This window comes from Gopherus flavomarginatus, chromosome 7, assembly GCF_025201925.1.
Source record: "Gopherus flavomarginatus isolate rGopFla2 chromosome 7, rGopFla2.mat.asm, whole genome shotgun sequence".
Classification (NCBI taxonomy): domain Eukaryota; kingdom Metazoa; phylum Chordata; order Testudines; family Testudinidae; genus Gopherus; species Gopherus flavomarginatus.
This window is the reverse complement of record NC_066623.1, coordinates 81489614-81510678: the sequence shown is the minus strand read 5'-3', so window position 1 is coordinate 81510678 and position 21065 is coordinate 81489614. Positions and strand designations below refer to the sequence as shown.

The 21065-nt window shown below is 42.1% G+C and overlaps 1 protein-coding gene across 6 annotated transcripts in view; it reads left to right on the top strand.

Annotated features, from left to right (window-relative positions):
- The window catches only part of SLC44A3 (solute carrier family 44 member 3), a 173847-nt gene extending 153230 nt beyond the window's left edge, over window positions 1–20617 (top strand). For 2 of the 6 annotated variants that reach the window (XM_050960951.1, XM_050960950.1), the window contains exons 12-14: window positions 12771–12908; window positions 13493–13729; window positions 15521–19413. In XM_050960951.1, the coding sequence (XP_050816908.1) occupies window positions 12771–12908; window positions 13493–13729; window positions 15521–15661 (516 nt within the window). In that variant the 3' untranslated portion in view covers window positions 15662–19413. Of the gene's footprint in view, window positions 1–12770; window positions 12909–13492; window positions 13730–15520 lie in introns of all 6 variants that reach the window. The other 4 variants (XM_050960948.1, XM_050960946.1, XM_050960949.1 and 1 more) reach the window with 4 other exon arrangements.
- The last annotated feature ends 448 nt before the right edge of the window (window positions 20618–21065 follow it).

The following is a 21065-nucleotide window of genomic DNA, read 5'->3' as shown; positions in this document are numbered from 1 at the left end:
CAGCTAACTCCAGTCAACTGGCAATCAATTAACTTGAGTTTTAAAAACAAAGTTGTGTAGACAAACTGAAGGTAAGTGTTGGCAGCATTTCTCCAACTATATTTGGGGAGTTTGTGGGTTGTTTGTTTCACTAGCGTATCCAGAGGTGCCTGTGGCAAAGCAACAGAGAGATTACAAATAGCTATAAGTAGCTGGGTGTAAAGGATGGTTTAGCAGTGGTTCTCAAACTTTTGTACTGGTGATCCTTTTCACATAGCAAGCCTCTGAATGTGACATTCCCCCCCCCCAAATAAAAACACATTTTTAAATATATTTAACACCATTATAAATGGTGGAGGTAAAGTGGAATTTGGAGTGGAGGCTGACAGCTCACGACCCCCCATGTAATAACCCTGCCACCCCCTGGGGGATACCAACCCCAAGTATGAGAACCCCGATTTAGAAAGATCTTATTAGAAAAACTACAGTGGCCCTTCCCCGTCTTCTTCAAGGTTTAGAAAGCCAGAGGGTTCTATGAGTCAGGTGACAGGCTGTTGAGATGTCGAGGGCCCAAATGGAGGATCTAGAGGATGCAAAAAGCCGAATAGAAGATGATGTCCAGCTCCTGATGGCTCATGGACACTGTGTGGCTTATTATTTATTACTGTGTTTGTAGGACAAACAGTACCTGGAGGCCTTATTCATTCAATATAGGGAACTAATTGTGTTGGGCACTAGACAAACAGTAAAATACATGGTGCTTGCCCTGAAGAGTTTATAATACAATCTAGATAGAGAAATAACTGTCCACCCTGGGAGCTTTCACTAACAGAAAAAACTCTCTTATTGGTCTTTTCCGATTTTCAGTATTACTTTATCTGGAATATAAACCAAAATGGAGCATCCACAAAATACAGTATTCCCTTTCTTAGAAAGACAACTTTTTTAGCTGTTATTTTCCAAGGTGTTTTTATTGGAAATAATTGATCTTCTACATACTGCCAGTTTTCAAATACTTGACTTCTACTCTTTTCTGCCTGGTCCTTTCTTCCACATTTCCCCTAACTCCATCTCCATTCTTGTCTATATTTATTTCTTGTGTTTTTACAAAGTCCCTTCGTCATCTGTGGTGGCTCTGACATCCTTTGCCGTTAGAGTGGAAACAGTAAGAAGATCTTCTTCACCCTAAAGATTATGTATGGTGTTCTTCAGGGTTCTTGTTTCACTCCAGTCCCCTTTAATACTTCGTATGCTACAGTTCTGAAGATGCCATTGGGCAGTACAAGTTGAGCTTTGATAACTCTTAAATCAGATTCTGCTAGAGCTGCACTTTGCTATTTTAAAGTGGCTGCATAAATGAAAATGAATGCTGAATGGCTTGAAAGAAATAGGATATGTCTTAGTCCAGACCACACTAAATTCTTGTTCAACAAAATCATGAGTTCCGTGGGATGAACTTTCTCGGCTCACATTCTGGGTTAGATCTCATGGTCACTGACTTGGTTAAGAGCCTTGTAGTTAGTTTGGACTCCAAGCATGTTATTGTCACCCTTCATCTTGGCTTCCTGCCCTTCGAAGATGATAGCCAATATAAAAGCATTTGGTTTCGCCAGCTGCTGTTGTATGTTATTTATGTTTTTGTTACAAGAATGTCTAATTATTGTAATGCTGTCTGCTTGGGTCAAAGGCTTGTGCTTCAGTTCTTACTTTGTTAAAAGATTTCCTGTTATTTTCCTTGGCCATTGTAGTAAAAAATAGATCTTTAAAAAAAAACAACCAAAAAACTGAGGGTTGTGTTTTGTGTGGGTTTTTTTGTTTTGGTTTTTTTAAATTCAAGATCATATTACTGTGCCTGTTGTTTAAATAATTGTTTGTTTGGATATGTTTTTGGCAAAGATGACCATGGCTCCAGCTTTGTAAACCAGAGCAACGTAGCATATGGGAGAAGGTTAGAAAAGAAGATAACCATAAACCTTTTGTAAGGTAACCTATAGAAGTTATAGCTATATGAAAAAAGTTAGAGCAAGCACAGATGAGTGTATTATGCAGGATAATCAATTTGTCTAATCCTTCCCCCCTCTCCTCCCACAAAATAAGGTGTATGCAGGTTTTTGGGGGGTGATTAGGTAAATAAATCAGAACCAGGCTTCAAGTTTGCAAAATTATGACCAAGATTTTCGAAAATACAAGCCCAATTTTAGGTGTCTAAATAAGTGGCTTGATTTTCAAGAGTGCTGAACAGCTACTCTCACTGAAATCCATAGAAGTTGCTGAGTGTTCAGCACTTCTGAAAATGAGGCCACCTACATAGTTTCTGAATTTGGACTTAGGTTCAGAGCTGCCCAGAGGATTCAGAGGGGCTGGGGTCTTCAGTGGTGAGGGTCCCCGCTTTGGCAGTAATTCGTCGGTGGGGGGTCCTTCCGCTCTGGGACCTGCCGCAGAAGTGCCCCAAAGACCCGCAGCAGGGGCCCTCCGCCACCGAATTGCCGCCGAAGACCCGGCACTTCGGCAGCAATTTGGTGGTGGAAGGGACTCCCTACAGCCGAATTGCTGCCGAAGACCTGGAGCGGAAGAAGCTCTGGGGTCCCGGCCCCGCGAGAGTTTTCCGGGGCCCCCGGAGCAAGTGAAGGACCCCGCTCCAAGGGCCCCAAAAAACTCTCGTGGAGGCCCCTACGGGGCCTGAGGCCAGGGGCAAATTGCCTCCCCCTCACCTCTGGCCAGCCCTGCTTAGGTTTGAACCTAACTTTAAGAACTCATTTTTAAAAATGTGACCTGTCTGTATATTTCTGATATTTTTAAAAAAAATCTGAAAAGTACTAAAAGCTTTAAGAGGGGTTTAAGTTACTCAAATGTAGAACAGTTGTCATTGAAGTTGATCCTAGAGTTACTGCGTGTACTGACATTTTCCATTCTCTGTTTGTCCTTTGTCGCAGTCTTGTTCATCGGTGATAATATTCCCTTAGCAAAACCTGGGAATTCTAAAAAGAAATCCATAGAGAACTCTGATAGGTGGGAAGAAATCACATTTTAAAAAAATGATTACAAATCTCTCCTCATCATTCCAACACTGATATTTTCTTCTCCTACCTGTCTCTGAGGAGGAATTAAGTAATCTGATTGACACAAATTCTGATCTCGCAAGCTAAGCAGGGTTGAATGGATCAGTACTTGGATGGGAAACTTGCAGAGGAATAACAAGTGCCCCAGGAAGTAATGTTGGTGATTCAGACTATAGCACTCTTATCTGTGAGATAGTATCAACCCAGTGGCACATTATGTTGTGAGTGGGCACTATGCAGCTGGATATCCCATCTTTCAGATGAGATTTTAAACTTGGGCCCTGATTTTCATGTGCATCTCCTACAGGTGGAGAATTAGCCCATTGCCAACGTGGGGTATTTTACTATGTTGTTTTAACTGTCCAGTGCTGTGTGGATTTGGTGATCCCCCTTAATCATCTGTTACAACATAATATTGTTCAAGTGTGGATCCATTTAGGTTTCTTATTCTGCCTTGTTTTCCTTTTATCTATATGGTACAGTCCAAAGGATATTTGTTCACATGCTATATCTAAAAACCTGCAAACGCTGCATGTGGAATAGAAACAGTAGCTTGGATGTGCAGAACAGCATGACATTAATATTAAATATACCAAAACATGAACAGGATGCTAGATCTCTAAAGAATGGAAAGAGGTTATAACTGCCCTTTCACTCATCCGCAGATTTCAAAAGTGGCTCAGGCAATAAGAACCTCTTGCTGATTACCTTCTCCCTAGACTTTCCATTAAGGCCTGTTCACTGAATAAATGTCCCTTGTCTGTGGATTTTCAGAATTATCTGCACTTCTGTATCTCCACTCTTCTGTCTTTAGTTCACTAATTCAAAGCATCAGGTCCTAGGCTAGAAAACAGCTGGTATATAGTAATATCTTCTGTTCTTCTCCCCTCAGCTCAGTTCAAACACAGTCTCCTGGAAGTGAATCATAATCCCAAAGCACTCATCTGAGACTCATACAGATCTCTAAGGACCTTGCTCAAGAGATGCCTAAGGGGATATCTACACTACAATAAAAAACCCACTGGTGGCCTGTGCTAGGTGATGGGGGTTCGCAGGGCTCAACCTAAGGGCTGTTTAATTGCAATGTAGATGTTTAGGCTCGGGCTGGAGCCCAGGCTCTAATATCCTGCAAAGTGGGAGGATCTCAGAGCTCAGGCTGCAGCTTGAGCCTGAACGTCTGCACTACAGTTAAACAGCCCCGTGGGCCAGCAGTGGGCTTTTAATTACAGTGGAGACTTTCTTTCAAAGACATCCTGCCATTACCTGGGTTACTTGTTAGTCACTAATAGTTATAACATGTGCTGACTATAGAGTTCTGTTGCAGTGGCTGCTTATAATCATTAAAGATTCAGTGACACTTCCCGCATAAGCAGCAGTGTTACCCCAATGTTCTGTTTGGACTACAATTTGGGTAATTATATTCTGCCTGCCTAAATTCCCTCTGTACTTGCAACTGGGTCCTGTCCTGTGGCATAACATTACTATGTTAAACAGCTCACCCCAAATCTACTGTCTTTCTGATTTGTATGTGTATAATACATTAGTAAAACTCTCTGGGATCTATCTGGATGAAAGGTGCATTATGAATACAAAATCATTATCCTTCTGTTTGCCAACATTTGTTAGAATTACCATAGATTTTTCATCATCTTGCATTCATGGTTTCAGTAAGGCCCAGATAAACCTATCCAAATCATCTCAAGTAAAATCCGGTGGATTGGAATTTCTCTTCCATATAAATAATCCCTCTTTTTTTTGGTTTGGTAGTCACAATTTCTGCCTCCTCTCTTAAATAGTTGTGGCAGTTCCTTAACTTTGAGTATTTCAAAGACATCTCTCCTTCCTTAGTCTTGTTTCAATAAATGTATTTTATAGTACATCACCAGAAGTATAATTTTGCTTTTCTATGTCCGGTTTGGGTTGATCTGCAGCCAACTGGCAAGCACCCATTCCAAAGTGCAGCACATAGGTTTCTGAAGGAATTTCTGAGGAGCGTGTGGTTTCTTTATTCTAATCTGCACCATGATTTTGAGGCTGCAATGGCATATAGAACCTTGTGGTGGCCATTAGTGATAATAGCCAGTGTTATGGCTCACCATTTATTGGTACTGAAATTCAGCAAAATTATGAAATTATTTTAACTGCCTTATTATATAAATATAAAAGTAATAGTAACCCTGGTTAACAATCATATTCATGTCTACTGGTGTGCTTTCTTCCGTAATTTAAACCTTTGGGTGGCAGTCTGGCAAGAGCTTTGTGGTCATGGGATTGAAATACGTTGTGCAAAAGTGATGTGGATGCAGACAAAATCGAGAAACGCTGATATAAATACACTTTCTTCTGCAGACTGCCAAACATTCTTACTATCTTACCCCATCAGATACCTCTTCCCATCCCCATCCTCCCAAAATTACTGTATTTTAATGTTACTGACAGATTTGCTACTAGATGGTCGGCTAGAGTTTTCAGGCATCTCAAAAACACAGTCAACTAAAAGAATGAATAGTTTCAGTTAAATCATATTTTTTTTAAAAAGCTTGTTTGTTTTCCCTAAGGGCCTTCTTAAATGCCTCAACAGGAAATAAAAACTTCGGTTTTATATATTCTATTGTATGGTTAACCATGTGGGAATTAGAGAACAATTATACTGTACTGGCCTATGATTCCATTGATGCAGGTTGAACTGAACTTTTGACTCCATAATAAGCTCTCAGTTAATAGCAAGTGTAGTTCATAGACCTGACTGTGATCTGTGATTGTCCATTAGTGTCTGCCAAATGAAACTTCCTTTTTAAAACAAGGAAGCAGGTGCCAAGGAATTCAGAAACAGTGCTTTTGAGACGGGTAACTCCTGAGCTATGCTGGGGCTCAGCACAGGTTTATTTGAGAACATCCAAATGAAAATCAGTGTGGCACTAACTATATAGAACATACATTATGGCTACGGGGTCAATAGAGGCAGAGTCTTTATGGTTAGGTCCCATGGTTGAGAGGAAACCCAGATGCAGCAGTGAGTTCTGAAGGAGAGGAATGGGGCTGAGACAGAGAATGTGCTGCTAGTACCAGTCTGTCTTTGATAGCCTGGGAAGGACTAGATTACATGCATGGAAAAGAACAAGAAGACAGTGGAGGGGCATGCGTAGTCCCTTGAGCAGGTCAAGGATTCAAGGATGGAAAGGGCTGAAGATCAAGGAGTTGAGAAAGGTAAGCTTGTGAGTCTGTGTAGGGCACATCAGGAAAGTTGTTGGAGGGCTGCAATATTGGTGGACTGGTGTTTTAATGTAGCCCTTTGGATGAGTAGCACTTTTTTAAATTTCCTGAGACTTCAAGAGATGGTATTTTCCAAGGCACTGAAGGAGTCCTGCATTTCCTCCCTGTTGCAGTTCTCACAGGCCCCATGTTGCTCTGTTTCGTCCCTCTATTCAGAGGTGGCGTGACATGGCTTCCTCCAGAGTCTGCTCTGATACTGTTCTGTAAGCTAGCCAGAATTACATTATAGTCTCTTATTTATCCAGCTTTCATTCTCTGAGCATATCTCTATGGCACTCAGGATTCAAACTCAGATCCACCACATTGCAGGCTGGCCCTCTAGAGTCTGCGGCTCTATTGAAGCAAAGAGAAAATCAGGCCAGGCTGGGCAGAAGAAGCTGAAGTGGGATATCTAAGCAGCTTGGTTTTGGCTTCTTTTTTAAGATGACTCTGTTGCTATGGCAGTTCTTTTTCACTGAGCTCATTTTGTTATAGCCAATCCTTCAATGGAGGACTGTGTTCAGCTGTTATACAAAGTAGCAATTATTCTCAACAGACAGAGAATTTATGGCCTGGATCTCTGCCACAGTGCTTTTCTCATGAAGCTAGCAGGTCAGTTTTTCCAAGACCCTTGACATTCTGTGTTGTGAAATATAGAAGGATGTTTTTTCTAAGTAGTTTTCTTGCATACTGTGGTATTAGAAAATATGTAAACATTCACATTCCTTATTTATCTGTCCTGATACTGAGAAATATGTCTGGTTCCCAGGCTTCAAAGCAAAGAGGGCTGTGTTCTTCACAAAGGTGGTTTTGGTACATTAACTCTTTTTAGTGAAGGAGTGAGGTTGTGTTTTATCTACTGCATCCCAGGCCCTTTGATTTATGGCGCAGCTCTGATGTCATAACTGCTTGCCTGTAGTCCTTTGGGAAAGACTGCGCTAGTGGAAAATCACTAGTATATTAAACAGAATCTAGTGACTAAGGGAAAAGTTTAAAATCTATTGAAATCTATTTATATTGCCTGTTTCCAAATGAAAGCAAATTCTAAATTGACTTTGATTTACCTTCCCTTACTCAGCAAATATATCTTTCCATGAAAGGAAATGAGTTAGTGAATTCTCCCGCTAACTAGAAAACAATGGAACATTTAAGATTTCATAACACGTTAGAAATGCTCCTTGTGATTTAGGATTTGGGACGCTCTTTCCAAATAGGTGTTAGGCTGAGTATAATGTGGTGTGTTAACGATTGTATCTGCTCAGTTTGGGGACACTGATTTAGCTATTGTCTGTCTGTGTTGGTTGCTGGTGATTGTTGCAGATCCTAGCAAGTGACCCTTTTCAGTCACTCACTAGTACTTTGTGAGGGAAATCCAAGCCTCTTTCGCTCTAGATTCCTGTGTGTTTTAAGCCCCTGGTGTATGAATGGAGTCCAGCCATTTCTCGGTCCCTAGGCACATTTTCAGGGCTCAGACCTTCCATCTAGTACCCCCTTGTGATCTGGAACTTGCTGTCCAGCTGTCTAATCCCTCTGGGTGCAGTGGTGACCCCTCAAGCTACCTTGTAGTTAAACACACCCTCTCCCAAGAACTCCACCCCAAGGGGTTAAGTTTCTGGTTTATAGTTTAATTCTCTAAGGTGCATGCAGCGGTTGTGAAGCAGTTAACATGCACACAGAGTCTGCACGTCTAACACATTTATTCTCTTTTATACTTGATCCTAAAATATCAGGGTTGGGAGGGACCTCAGGAGATCTAGTCCAAAACCCTGTTCAAAGCAGGACTCATCCCTAGACAGATTTTTGCCCCAGATCCCTAAATGGCCCCTTCAAGGACTGAACTCTCAATACTGGGTTTAGCAAGCCGGTGCTCAAACCACTGAGCTGTCCCTCCCCCATACAAAATAATAAACACTAAATTCACATCTCTGTCTCAGTTTCCTCATCACTCCAAGGCATTCTTTTGGACTGGGGTCGGAGTCCCATGGGTTTTCAGAGGCCTTGGGGCCAGCTGGGCATAGGAAAGTGGTCAGAGCACCTTGCCCCATGATGCTGCCCCATCCTGGGTGACCTTGCTTTCTCCTCCCCCTTGCCGCTTCCTCCTGTCTGGCTCTCATATTCCTGTGTGGTTTGCTTTTTAAACCCTGCTGGCTTCCTTTGTTCTGCCTTTTAGGTAACTTTCTACTGCTCCTTCCTTCCTTATTTCTTTCACTCCTCAGGTGATTGAGCCAAAACTGGTTTTGTAAAGATGCAGCTCATTCATTGTACCTGACTAGGATCGCTGAGGGTATGTCTACATCTACAATTTTGCAGCGCTGGTTGTTACAGCTGTATTAGTACAGCTGTATAGGGCCAGCGCTGCAGAGTGGCCACACTTACAGCAACCAGCGCTGCAAGTGGTGTTAGATGTGGCCACACTGCAGCGCTGTTAGGCGGCTTCAAGGGGGGTTCGGGGAACGCGAGAGCAAACCGGGGAAGGAGACCAGCTTGCCCGCGGTTTGCTCTCGCGTTCCCCGAACCCCCGAGCAAGCAGGTCTCCTTCCCTGCGGTTTGCAGGGGGGTTCGGGGAACGCGAGAGCAAACCGCGGGGAAGGAGACCAGCTTGCCCGCGGTTTGCTCTCGCGTTCCCCTTACCCCCGAGCAAGCAGGTCTCCTTCCCTGCGGTTTGCAGGGGGGTTCGGGGAACGCGAGAGCAAACGGGGGAAGGAGACCAGCTTCGCCGCGGTTTGCTCTCGCGTTCCCCGAACCCCCCTGCAAACCGCAGGGAAGGAGACCTGCTTGCTCGGGGTTCGGGGAACGCGAGAGCAAACCGGGGAAGGAGACCAGATTCGCCGCGGTTTGCTCTCGCGTTCCCCGAACCACCCTGCAAACCGCAGGGAAGGAGACCTGCTTGCTCGGGGGTTCGGGGAACGCGAGAGCAAACCGGGGAAGGAGACCAGCTTCGCCGCGGTTTGCTCTCGCGTTCCCCGAACCACCCAGCAAACCGCAGGGAAGGAGACCTGCTTGCTCGGGGTTCGGGGAACGCGAGAGCAAACCGGGGAAGGAGACCAGCTTGATTACCAGAGGCTTCCTCAGGTATGCTGGGATACCTGCTTATTCCACGAAGGTCAAGAAAAGCGCTGGTAAGTGTCTACACTTGATTACCAGCGCTGGATCACCAGCGCTGGATCCTCTACACCCGAGACAAAACGGGAGTACGGCCAGCGCTGCAAACAGGGAGTTGCAGCGCTGGTGATGCCCTGCAGATGTGTACACCTCCTAAGTTGCAGCGCTGTAACCCCCTCACCAGCGCTGCAACTTTGTGATGTAGACAAGCCCTGAGTCCTAATAACCTCCATTGTATCACTCTGGCGTGTACCTGCCAGCAGTGGTGGATCCACATACATTTAGACACCTGTGATACAGCAGTTTTTCCTAAATCAACTTCACAATACCAACCAGAACTCTTATGTACAGGCATAATAGCCCCAGTTCTTCACAGTGGCTAAGGCCACCATCCAACAAAACCCTCCAATAGTGTGCTTAATGTCAACCATGCTGGTAGTCCTGTTTATTTTGGTAGGCCTGTTCATATGCTTTAAAATTAGGCAGGTACATAAGTGGTTTAATGGATTAGGAACATAGAGACCTGAACTGTGAGACTGAGGTTTTAATATGTGTGGAACCAGTGTGTTATTTCATTGTTTGTATAATAAACTAGTAAAATGTGATTGAAGTGCATGGAATTGCTCTCTAAACCATACATTTTATCTTGTACCTGTAAATTTGTTCAAAGCATGGAGAGAGCTTGGTTTAGGAGATTTAGCCTGCACTGTGAAAGCCAGGAACTCCTGAGTTCTAATCCTGCCTCAGTCACTGACTGCTTTTGTGACATTGATCAACTCACTCAATCTCTTAGTGCTTCTTTTTACTCCCGTAATATTGTATTATTACTTACCTGTCTGCCTTGCTGAGTGTTGTGGTGATTTGGTTAATGTTTATATGGTTTGAAATTTCAAAGCGTTGACTAAATGCTGCTGCTGCTTCTGTTTCTGCTTTGTTTGCTTGTAGTACCACAAATCATCATGCAGGTGCTATTCGCATCCCAACATAGCTGGCAAGTGCATTTTTGTCTTTTGAAGGATGGAAATAGTGTTTGTACAAAAGTACATAGTATTCTCTTGATATTCAAGAGAAGAGACTGTGCCAGTTATATAAGTAGAGTCCAGTCCTGCTTTCATTGAAGTTAATGGCAAAACTCACATCCACTTCAGTGAAGCAGGACCAGGTACATAGCCTTTACGCTTAGGATACTGAAGGCAAATAATGTCTCAGAGTGTTAAATAAATCCATCAAAGCTTGTAAAGTGCATTGAAATCTTCAGATGGAAGACATGCTATGCCCATAGTATTACTAATCATTATTACTAACAGATACTTTAGCTAATATTTTTATACCCTGCACAGACATTGTTACGGTACTGGCAAGGAAAAGGAGCAGCTTGAGTAGAAATGAAACTGTCTAGTACAGGAGTCTGTTTTTCTAACCACCTTATTTAAAATAATATGAACAAGCAGATCTACATTCTACATTCTGTGTCCATTCCGCTGTCTTATGTATGTATTGCCTAGTGCTGTAGAAATCAGTCTTGACATTAATTATTTTAAGCTCTGTGGAAGCACTTGGAACACATTTGGTGCTATATAATAATTTCCCAATGAAAGAGCATCATTGCTTACATGACCCCACTGTGTGATTTCACTGATTTAGGAACTGAAACTATTTCCCTTGTCTCATCAGATAAAATGAATATTCTGCTACTACAGTGTTTCTCAAACTGGGGTCGCTGCTTTTGTAGGGAAAGCCCCTGGCGGGCTGGGCCAGTTTGTTTACCTGCCCCGTCTGCAGGTCCAGCCGATCGCGGCTCCCACTGGCTGCGGTTCGCAGCTCCAGCCCAATGGGAGCTGCTGGAAGCGACGCGGGCCGAGGTACTTACTGGCCACTGCTTCCAGCAGCTCCCATTGGCCTGCAGCGGTGAACTGCAGCCAGTGGGAGCCACGATCGGCCGGATCTGCAGACAGGGCAGGTAAACAAACTGTCCCGGCCCGCCAGGGGCTTTCCCAATACAAACGTCGACCCCAGTTCGAGAAACGCTGTACTACTACGTTTATACCAAAAGTCTTAATTGCTTTTATGAATTCCCTTTTAAAAATATTTTAAAATATAGTCATGTCATAGTTTATATTATACCAGGACTTGGTGCCTAGATGTTAGTTATCCAGTCATGGAATATAACTGGGCATTCTAGGAATATGTAAAGTAGATAGATGCTGTACTGGGCAGTTCTGTATTTTGATTTATAATAAGAAAAAGTGGAAAGTTAGACCAGAAATCCAGAAAGAAATATTTCCTTCAGCAGATGCTGAGAATTTTTTTCATTCGCAAGCAAAGCAGAAGGTGTTCTAATCCCTAAATAAACGGTGAGGCCATCAAATTCCTTTTGCACAAAAACTCTTGCATTCTGTTAGTCTTAGTGAGCATGCCAAACTTAACTAATGTTTTTAATACTGTATAATCTGGCTTCTTTTTTCAAAAACTAGTATAGTATAATTATATTTTATATATCAAGTGACATTTTTCCTGCTCCTTATTCAGATATTAATTCAACTCCTCATTGATGATTTCTATCCATTATGTTGATATCAACTATTTTGAAAAGATGCTAGAAGAATCCTATAGAAGTAGATGATAAGGCTATCCTCCAGTCTGCCTTTGCAAAACTCCACTTGAAGACAAATAATAGTAAAATCTTGCAAAAATCTCGGTACCTACTTGAAAATCCTGAGTGCCCGCAATTTCCACTGAAATCAACATATATTTTCCCCACATAAGACCAACTGATCTAGTCCCGACACTCCCTGCCACTCTTATTATTATTTTGTCTTTCTGTGAAGTAGTTTTTTTATGGTTATGGGTCAATGAAAATTCAAAAGCTCAATAGTAAGTGAAAGGGTCAGATACAAAACTTGTTTAATCATTGATTTTTAAATGTGAAAAGTTTAATAACAAGTGTTACTTTTTGTTTCATTTGTATAATTTACCAAACACAACACTCTAGCTGGCATATACATCGAAAAGGTGGCCAGCATGGCATATGTCCAGATACGAGTTTCATTGTAGTTTACATGTCATATTAGTTATTCGTTACCAAAGGACATGGGTGTGGCTCTGCAGTGTTCCAAAAGAAATTGGAAAGAGGTAGTTTCAGAAACACAAATTTTACTTTTGTCCTTTTTTACCCAGCGCAGAAGTTATGTGAAAAGTCAGTTTGAAGTTACAGGCATAGTTAATATACTTGCTTGAAATTAAACTGCAAGACTATGCAAAATAACTCTTGTATGTGCAAGCACAACATCGATATTTCCAAAGATATTTTAAGGCTTTCCTTTTCCCATAGTAAATTCCAGATTAAAAGATTTCTACCTTTTTATTCTCTCATTTCAGCATGTATACACCACAACGGCCATAAATGGGACAAATTTTTGTACCTCGGCAAAGGATGCTCTCTCTATTTTAGCAAAGAATTCTGCTAATATAGCATTCATTAATTGCTTTGGAGACTTCATTATTTTTCTAGGAAAGGTAAGAGACTGTAATTTACAAAGTCCATGTATAAACTCCTAATTATAGACTAACTATAGGCCCAATCCTGTAATAATGAAGACAAAGATTTGAGCCTGATTCTCTTTTCACATACACTGAGTAAATCGGGAGTATGACTCTGTTGAAGTCATGGAGTTACACTAATGTAAAATGAGCTTGATGAGAGGAGAATCAGGTTCTTGCATTTTTGTTGGAGGAACTTCATTATTATCATTAGTATTACAGAAGCACCGAGAGGCCTCATTGCACTAAATGCTGCACAAACACATGGTAAGAGAGAGTTAATGCCCGTTAGAACTTAGTCTAATTTAAGACAAGGCATGACAAGTGGGTATAAAACATATGGCAAGGACATGGATGGGAAGACAAGAATAACTGATAGTAAATCTGTGTATCCACATGTGTCCTGTGTGAACAGCTAGATGGTTTCAAATTGATTGATCTCAAGTCTTCTCTCCCGTTTATGAAATAAATTGTCTTTAAAAGATTAGCCAATAAAATATTTGCCATAGCTTTGGTGCATATTGTAATATAGCTGCTTCCTTTTTTCCCCCTTTATACAGGTGTTTGTTGTATGTTTCACAGTTTTTGGAGGGCTAATGGCATTTAACTACCATCATGAGTTCCATGTATGGGTAGTTCCTCTGTTGCTAGTTGCACTTTTTGCCTGCTTGGTAGCCCACAGCTTTTTGTCGGTTTTCGAAGTGGTCATGGATGCCCTGTTCTTTTGTTTTGCAATTGATATGGAAACAAATGATGGATCTCCGGAGAAGCCATACTTCATGGATCAAGAATTACTGGTAAACTCTTGTAGACACAGCAGACAGATAAATTCAGTAATACGTTTTAATAGTGTATTGATCAAGTGGTGTTCTAGTGCCTAAGATTCACTTTCCCCTACTCCCCCACACCCATAAAAACTAACCCACAATAAATGCCTTCTCCAGCTCCTTAGAAGATGTGGACTAAAGGATACAAATTATATAATAAAGTTAACATTTCCCATTGGGTCTCCCAGTGCATCTGCTTTAGTCTTTTAGACCCAGTCTCTCTGGATAAAGACCACCTTCGTTTGTGTTTTTCATAGGTTAAATACATTTATTGGTGCTTAACAAATTAATAGGTGACCCAGTATGTAGAGTCCCCATCTACATCATGAAGACCTAAAACTAGAAATGTAGATGTAATGTATCTTAACTTGCATCCAGAAATGTTCCCTCTAGTTTTCAGCAGTTGTTCAGGTAGCTATGGTAAGCCCTGAAGACACTACAATTTTGAACAAACCTCATCCTTGTCTGGCAAACTTAATCAGTCTCTTTCCACTGGGTTTTTTATTTGTATCATGAGAATTCCTGTGCCAGACTCCTGATGATCCATGATGGAGAATCATTCGAAAGATTAGGAAGACAGTTTAAGTTTAAACAAATATTCAGTAGTTAGTGATCGTAAAAGGTACTTTAGTTACAGAGGCATGTGGAATGTTTAAATGTACATAGACCTTTTCTTTCATATGGAGAGGAAGGTTAAAGAGACAGATGTTCTTTCCTTTCATGCTGCTTTCTGACCAGGTCTGCATTTTTCCTCACATGCCATGTGACAAAGACAGTATTACTGGTCCATGAAAAATAAATTTAGCAGCCAAAATAACCCATACAAAATGGATGCTCTTGATGGATTTCGTCAGAAAAGATGCCATAATAGCTGATTTGAAATAGTACATGTTCCTTGTAATGTTCACAGAATTCAGTTTTTGGGGTGGGGGGTTTAAACACCCAAACTTCCTATAAATGAATATAACCCTTTGGCCAAAAGAAGAGTTACACCTCTGCCTCGATATAACACTGTCCTTGGGAGCCAAAAAATCTTACCGTGTTATAGGTGAAACCATGTTATATTGAACTTACTTTGATCCACCGAAGTGCACAGCCCTGCCCCCTCGGAGCACTGCTTTACCATGCTATATTCGAATTCATGTTATATCGGGTGGTGGTCTATCGAGGTAGTGGTGTATTTGGTTTTTTGTTCCCATTCAGGACAGCACTTAACCACATGCTTAAGACTATGCATGTGTTTACGTTCTGTCATGAATAGAGAGAGATTCTTGAGCATGGAATCTTTTGGAGTCTTGCCCTCCAAACTTTTCCTTCTTCAAATGAGAGACTTCTCCTTCTGTCAACCACAAACTATTTGCCAAATGCCAGAATGTGTCTAACTTTAATTTGTGCCTCAAGAAGGCAATTTATAGCCACTCCCTGTCTGCACTGCACTGCTGTGTATATTCTTTCCTAATCCCTACTACCAGGCTCTCCAACTCTGGCCTTAACTCCCTGTGCAACTTGCCGTGCCCTTGAGGCGAGAGGGAAATAAAGCTTTCCAGTAAGGGAGGTTGTAGAGAGAGTGCTCTCTCCTCAACAGTTGTAATCATCCCACTAGACATAGCCAGTTTCCAGTGTCATCCACTTGGGAACTAGCTAGTTGAAGGGTTTAACGCTCCATGCTAATTGTCCTCCTTTTCAGTGTTTCACCAGGTTGTTGATTTATGTAACAGTTTAAATTTCTGGATGACCTTGTCCTTTATTTCTGCTTTGTAGAGTTTTGTGAATCACAGCACCAAGCTAACAGAGTGGGAGAAAAACAGAAAGCAAAAGACCCCCCAAAACAATGAAGATGGTACAGAACTACAGCCTATGGTGAGACGGGAGCAAAGACGATGTGATGAGGACATCAAATAACATGTCTCCCAGGTGTACTACAGGAATGGGGATAGACTGTAAATATTTATTTTTCTACTTTATGATTTCTTGCAGCAGCCAAATTGTTGAGCCCCAGGGCTTTCATCCTTTCACGCTAATCATTGTTACTAACACTGGAAGCTCAGGGCCAGATTGTGGCCATGAATGGCCAGCAGTGAACTCTTCTGGTATAAAGCAGGCACAGCTGGCTTTTGTGCCAACCACCCTTCCCATCCCCAGCATAGAGAGGGATGAAGAGGCACAGAAAGAGCTTGTGGCGGGATTCCTCGCAGCCACATTGATCCTCCATTGGCGTAAAGATTCAAAAGGCCTTAAGTGTAAATTTCTGTAGTGCTAGGTTGTTCTAATTCACACTGGGACTGGTATAGATATCCTGCTTCCATGCACAGAGCAGTACTCAGATGTGGTGGAGACTCTGGCACATGTTTTAAGCTGATATTTTTGTTTGATTGTGCTTTACACTATTTTAAAATTATGAGGTGAAAGAAGGGAGATGCCCCCTCAAGATGCAGTTTCAGACTTAAAGACTAAGGGTGTGTCTTCAAGCACAATTAACTCAAGTTATAATTTGTGTTACCCCTAGACTCTCATCCATACTCAAATCTCTAATTTGAGTTAGGCCATGTCTACACTACATAGTTTTGTCAACATAAGGCAGCTTATGTTGACCTAACTAGAGGTGTACACACTGCAATGCTCCTCCCGCTGCTTTAACTGTCACATAGCAACTGCCCAGCATGCTGGCTCCATGGAGTACCCTGCCTTGAGTACCCGGGAGGTGGTGGATCTCCTGGATCTGTGGGGAGAGGAGGCTGTGCAGGTGCAGCTCTGCTCCAGCCTCAGAAACTTGCTCGGGGCATGAAGGAGAAGGGCTACGACATACAGCAGTTCAAAGAGCTGCAGAAGGCAAGGGAGGCAAATAGACACCTCTGGTACGGAGCCACAGACATGCCGCTTTTACAAGGTTGAGGCTGGGGTCAGTGTTGGTGAATAGCTCCCCCACTTGAGCTCCTCTTATAGCCTTGTGTTTATAATGCCAGCACAAGACTGAAGAGCAGTACAGGATCCATGCGTTCTGCCACACATGGCTGGCTCACAGGTGACCAGGGCGGTTGAAAAGCAGCTGGAAACCTAGTAGGATGCCCATGGAATGATGGGATTGAGAAACCTGCATCATGTGACATTGAACCTGCCCCCATAAGGCATTGCAAACCCTTTCCAAAACACTCTGTGGCCAGTTGCACAGTGGGATAGTTATCCACAGTGCACTGCTCTCTGTGTTAATACAAGAACGGCAACTGTGGATATACTATGCCCATACAAGGAACGTAGTGTGGATGTGCAACAGCTGTTTAATTACAGCAATTTAACTTTGTAGTGTAGACATTAGCCTGAAATGGTGTTTTATGCTCGAACCTGTTTGGGTGGGGGAGGAATGGGATAGTTTGAGACTCAAGTAATGCTGAAGCTCAAGCTCCTACTGCTGTGAGGATGTAACAGCTTGAGTTACAAATCATTAGCAGCTAATCCAATCACTCTATTAACCCAATTACTCTGTACTGCTAATCATATCACTCTGTAAATCCAGTTTTTTTTTGTAGTGTGGTTGCTCTCGCTTGAGGTAGACTAGCTCAGATGCAGTTTTTTGAGTGTACAGACTCGAGTTATGTTGCTGTGAAGACAAGCTCTCAGAGAAAAAGGTTGCCAGTTGACTTTAATGGAGCTATGACAATTTACGTCAGCTGAGAATCTGACTCAGTGTGGTTAGAACTCAGCATGATTGTCACTCAGGCATAAAATCTAATTCTCAGTAAAGCCCAGGGTTTGCTGATAAATGGTCTGCAGCAGCAGCCATTCCATGTCCTGCTAAATTGTCATGCACAAAAAAGAAGTTGGTATTGTTGCCCCTTTTTGACTCAAGTGGTTAGTCAAAGTTTGGGGGCTGGTAAGAGTTCAGATGGGAGTACAAATTGGTGAAAGTCAAGTGTTTCTTTGATGCAGTTTTGGTTATTTACAACGAATGTACAAAGTTCTGTCTTTCTGAACACGTAGGCAATCAAATAGCAGGAAACAACTTCTTTTGCTAATAGGACCAAGAGCATTTGTCAGGCTGCACCTGACCCCAAAACCTCTCCCCACGTGTCTTCCAGGGTGAGCCACCCACTTTCATCTGCTTCTTTAGCCTGTCAGTGTCACTCACTCAGGCTGTATGCATGCAGCTGCTCTGTTGTAAGATCTCTAGTGGAGCCACTCTAAGCAAACAGGAGAGCTCTCCCGCCTACTTAATTAATCCACCCCAACAAGTGTCAGCAGCTGTGTGGACAGCAGCTCTCCTGCTGACATAGTGCACACCAGGCTTAGGTTGGTGTAATTTATGGTGCTCAGTGGGTGGCTTATTCACACCCCTGATTAACATAAGTGATAGTGTAGACATAGCCTCAGTCCATTCTCAGTTTCTGTGTGTTCTGTCTGCCTCCGACTTACCCATGATCACAATACCGAGGCAAACCTTCTGTCCACCTGGGGCCAGTGTCTGGGCAGACTTTATTAGGCTTTGTTTTAGGTGTGGCCTTTTAACTGTTTCTTACAGCTGGCTTAAATGGGGGACCAGTTAAAGAAGTCTTAACTCATCCCATAACAAGGTTTTATCCAGCTCATAACAATATATTTTGGTGATTATTACTTGATTTATTTTTCAAGAGGTTGCAGACTGAGGGTGTGTCTATGCTACAAGTGCTGAAGTGGTACAACTGCAGTAGCATTGTAGTGTGACACTACAGCAATGGAAAGGGGTTTTTCTATCACTGTAGTAAATCCACCCCCTCTCAAGAGATGGTACCTAGGTTGGTGGAAGAATTAATCCTTTGACCAGTCTACATCTACGGTGAGGGTTAGGTCAACCTAACTACACACAGCGTGCAAACTTTTTCCTAGCTCTGAGCAATGTAGCTAGGTTGATCTAAGTTTTAGGTGTAGACCAGGCCTGAGGCACTTACACTTTTTTCATAGCATTATTGTATAGAGAAATAACCTAAGCTCTTAGGTTAGAATTCATGGTTTTAAGTTTATTATTCTGATTATGAATGGCTGTGCTTGGTGTCTTTGTTACTTGTACTTTTGGTGAATTTAGTAAAAAATTATTGAAAAGCGCAAAAGGAATACAAAATAGTTCTTTGTACCCTTACTTTCCCCCACCAAAGAAAATCCTGGATACACAGATATAAGAGTGCACAATCCCCCTTTATTTTCTTGGAAGATCACATTTTACAAATATTTTGATAAAGATGTCAGGGCCAGTGCTATGTATTTGACTCCCCCTTCCCCCTCGATTGTAGACTTGAACTTGAGATTGACCTTGAAAGCATACAGGATAAACAGTAATAGAAATTCAGACAAAACAAAGTGAAGGTTACAGATATGTTGCAACAAAGTAATTTTTAGATGTGTAAACCCTGGTTTGTACCTCTTACACTGAAGAAAAAATTAGATATTTAATTATTGTTTAATTTTTTATGTACAATAATGGATTTTTCCAGCATATCTGATTTTATTAAAAAATGGAAAAGTATTTGAGGTTTTATAAAATTTGAATTAATAAACAAATCTCCTGTAAGATTTGTGGTGCTGCTTGAAAACAGTAAGTTGACTAAATCCAAGAGTTATCCTTTTGGTATCGGACCCGCTTGATAAGTCAGCTGACATGATCCAGCAGTAATTCTGTATGCACCTATCTGGAAAATATTGGTCAGTAGTCCCTGAGTCAATTGATGCACAGAACTGTAAAGAAGATTCTTTTAGATCATTCCCATTTGGACTATTTAATATCCTTAATAACCACTACACCCAATTAAGGAGCAACATTCAAGCCATTGGAAGGAAATTATCTCCAGTTTCCCTCAGCCAAGACAATAGCTACGAGGTATGTGGGGTTTGTGGGAGGTCGGTCATTTTTTGGTTTGAGGAGAGTTTTTTTTTGTACAGGTGGATGGGTGGTCTTGGTGAGGAGGAAAATTATGAACAGCCCTTTTGTTCCTCTCTGCAGTGCAGAAGAGGGATAAATCCTCTAGATGTACTAAGGTTTGTAAATTAAAATGAACAGACATTTAGTATGTGACAGAAAGCAGGGAAAATAAGCTGGGCACTTGATGTTGATCTGAGATCACAGGATGAAATGTTAGAGAGAGGCAGACGTAATTGGACAGAGGTTGAGACATTGGGGTGAAGAAGTAGATGTGGAAGTTTCTGGCATAGAAGTGGTAGTTTGGGAAGTGAAGAAAATTACCTCATGGGGAGAGAGTGAAGAGATGACAAAGGATGGAATCCTAAGAAGACTTGGGGGGAGAGGAGGAGCCTCCAGAAGAGATGCTGAAGGGGAAGACAAAAAGTTTAAATAGCAATAATAAAACCCTCGAAGAGCATCAGGGAATGTCTTTATGCACAATTGAAATTTTGTTGAGCTCGGGGGTGGGTTTGGATCTTGGATGTCATAAATTTTCATGAGGTCAAAATTTTCTCATTTTGTGAGATACATGGGTCCATTTCTCTATCTTTTGGGAGGAAATTGGAAAAGATTTCAAAAGAACATGATATAGTGAGGCTTTGTTTTTAATTCATCTAGATCTGATAATCGATTTTTACTTAGTGCTACACAATCCTTTTTTTCCCCCCCAGAGCTGCTTTAACTTCCTGTTTGAAGGCAGGATTGAGTGGGAGACCAGAAGATGTCTCTAGCAGAGATATACATGTAGTACAGATGGTTTCAGTCTATGAGCTGGAACATTTCAGCAGGTAAGAGAAAGTTCCTGTCTTTGCTGCCCTAAAGAACAAACTCAGAGGTGGAGGAGGACAGAGTTTGTTTAATAACTGAGGAAATATCAGATGCAGCAAAGACAATTAATGACAATTCTCTTGTCTTCTAATAAAAATTGGTCAGACCATTCTATTGAGATCTATGGATTCCCTCCCTCCTCCCCCCGCCATGTGAAAAGGAGGTTTAGACATTTCTGTGTCAGCATTTCCTTATCCCCCATGTTTTCAGCCAGACATTAACACTCTATAGATGTGGTGATCCATGCAGGGGAGGGCAGTGGGTGGGATCATCTCCAGAGGCTGTATATAAGGGATTGCAGGGACAGCCACTGGCTGTGAAAACCCTATTGCTACTGGGATGGCCAGAGACACAGGTCCTCTATAAGGATAGACCCAGTTTCTTGCTTGTCCCAGGAGAACTGAGCATTTGGGAGCAGGACCTGCAGCCTTTTCCACATGAGCCGCAAGCCCAGCCTGAAAACCCAAGCACTGGGGAGACAATTCCACAAGGGAAACATTATGGAGATTTCTTCCCCTTTAGCCCCCCCACTGAGGTTCTTCCCATGGGCCAGGG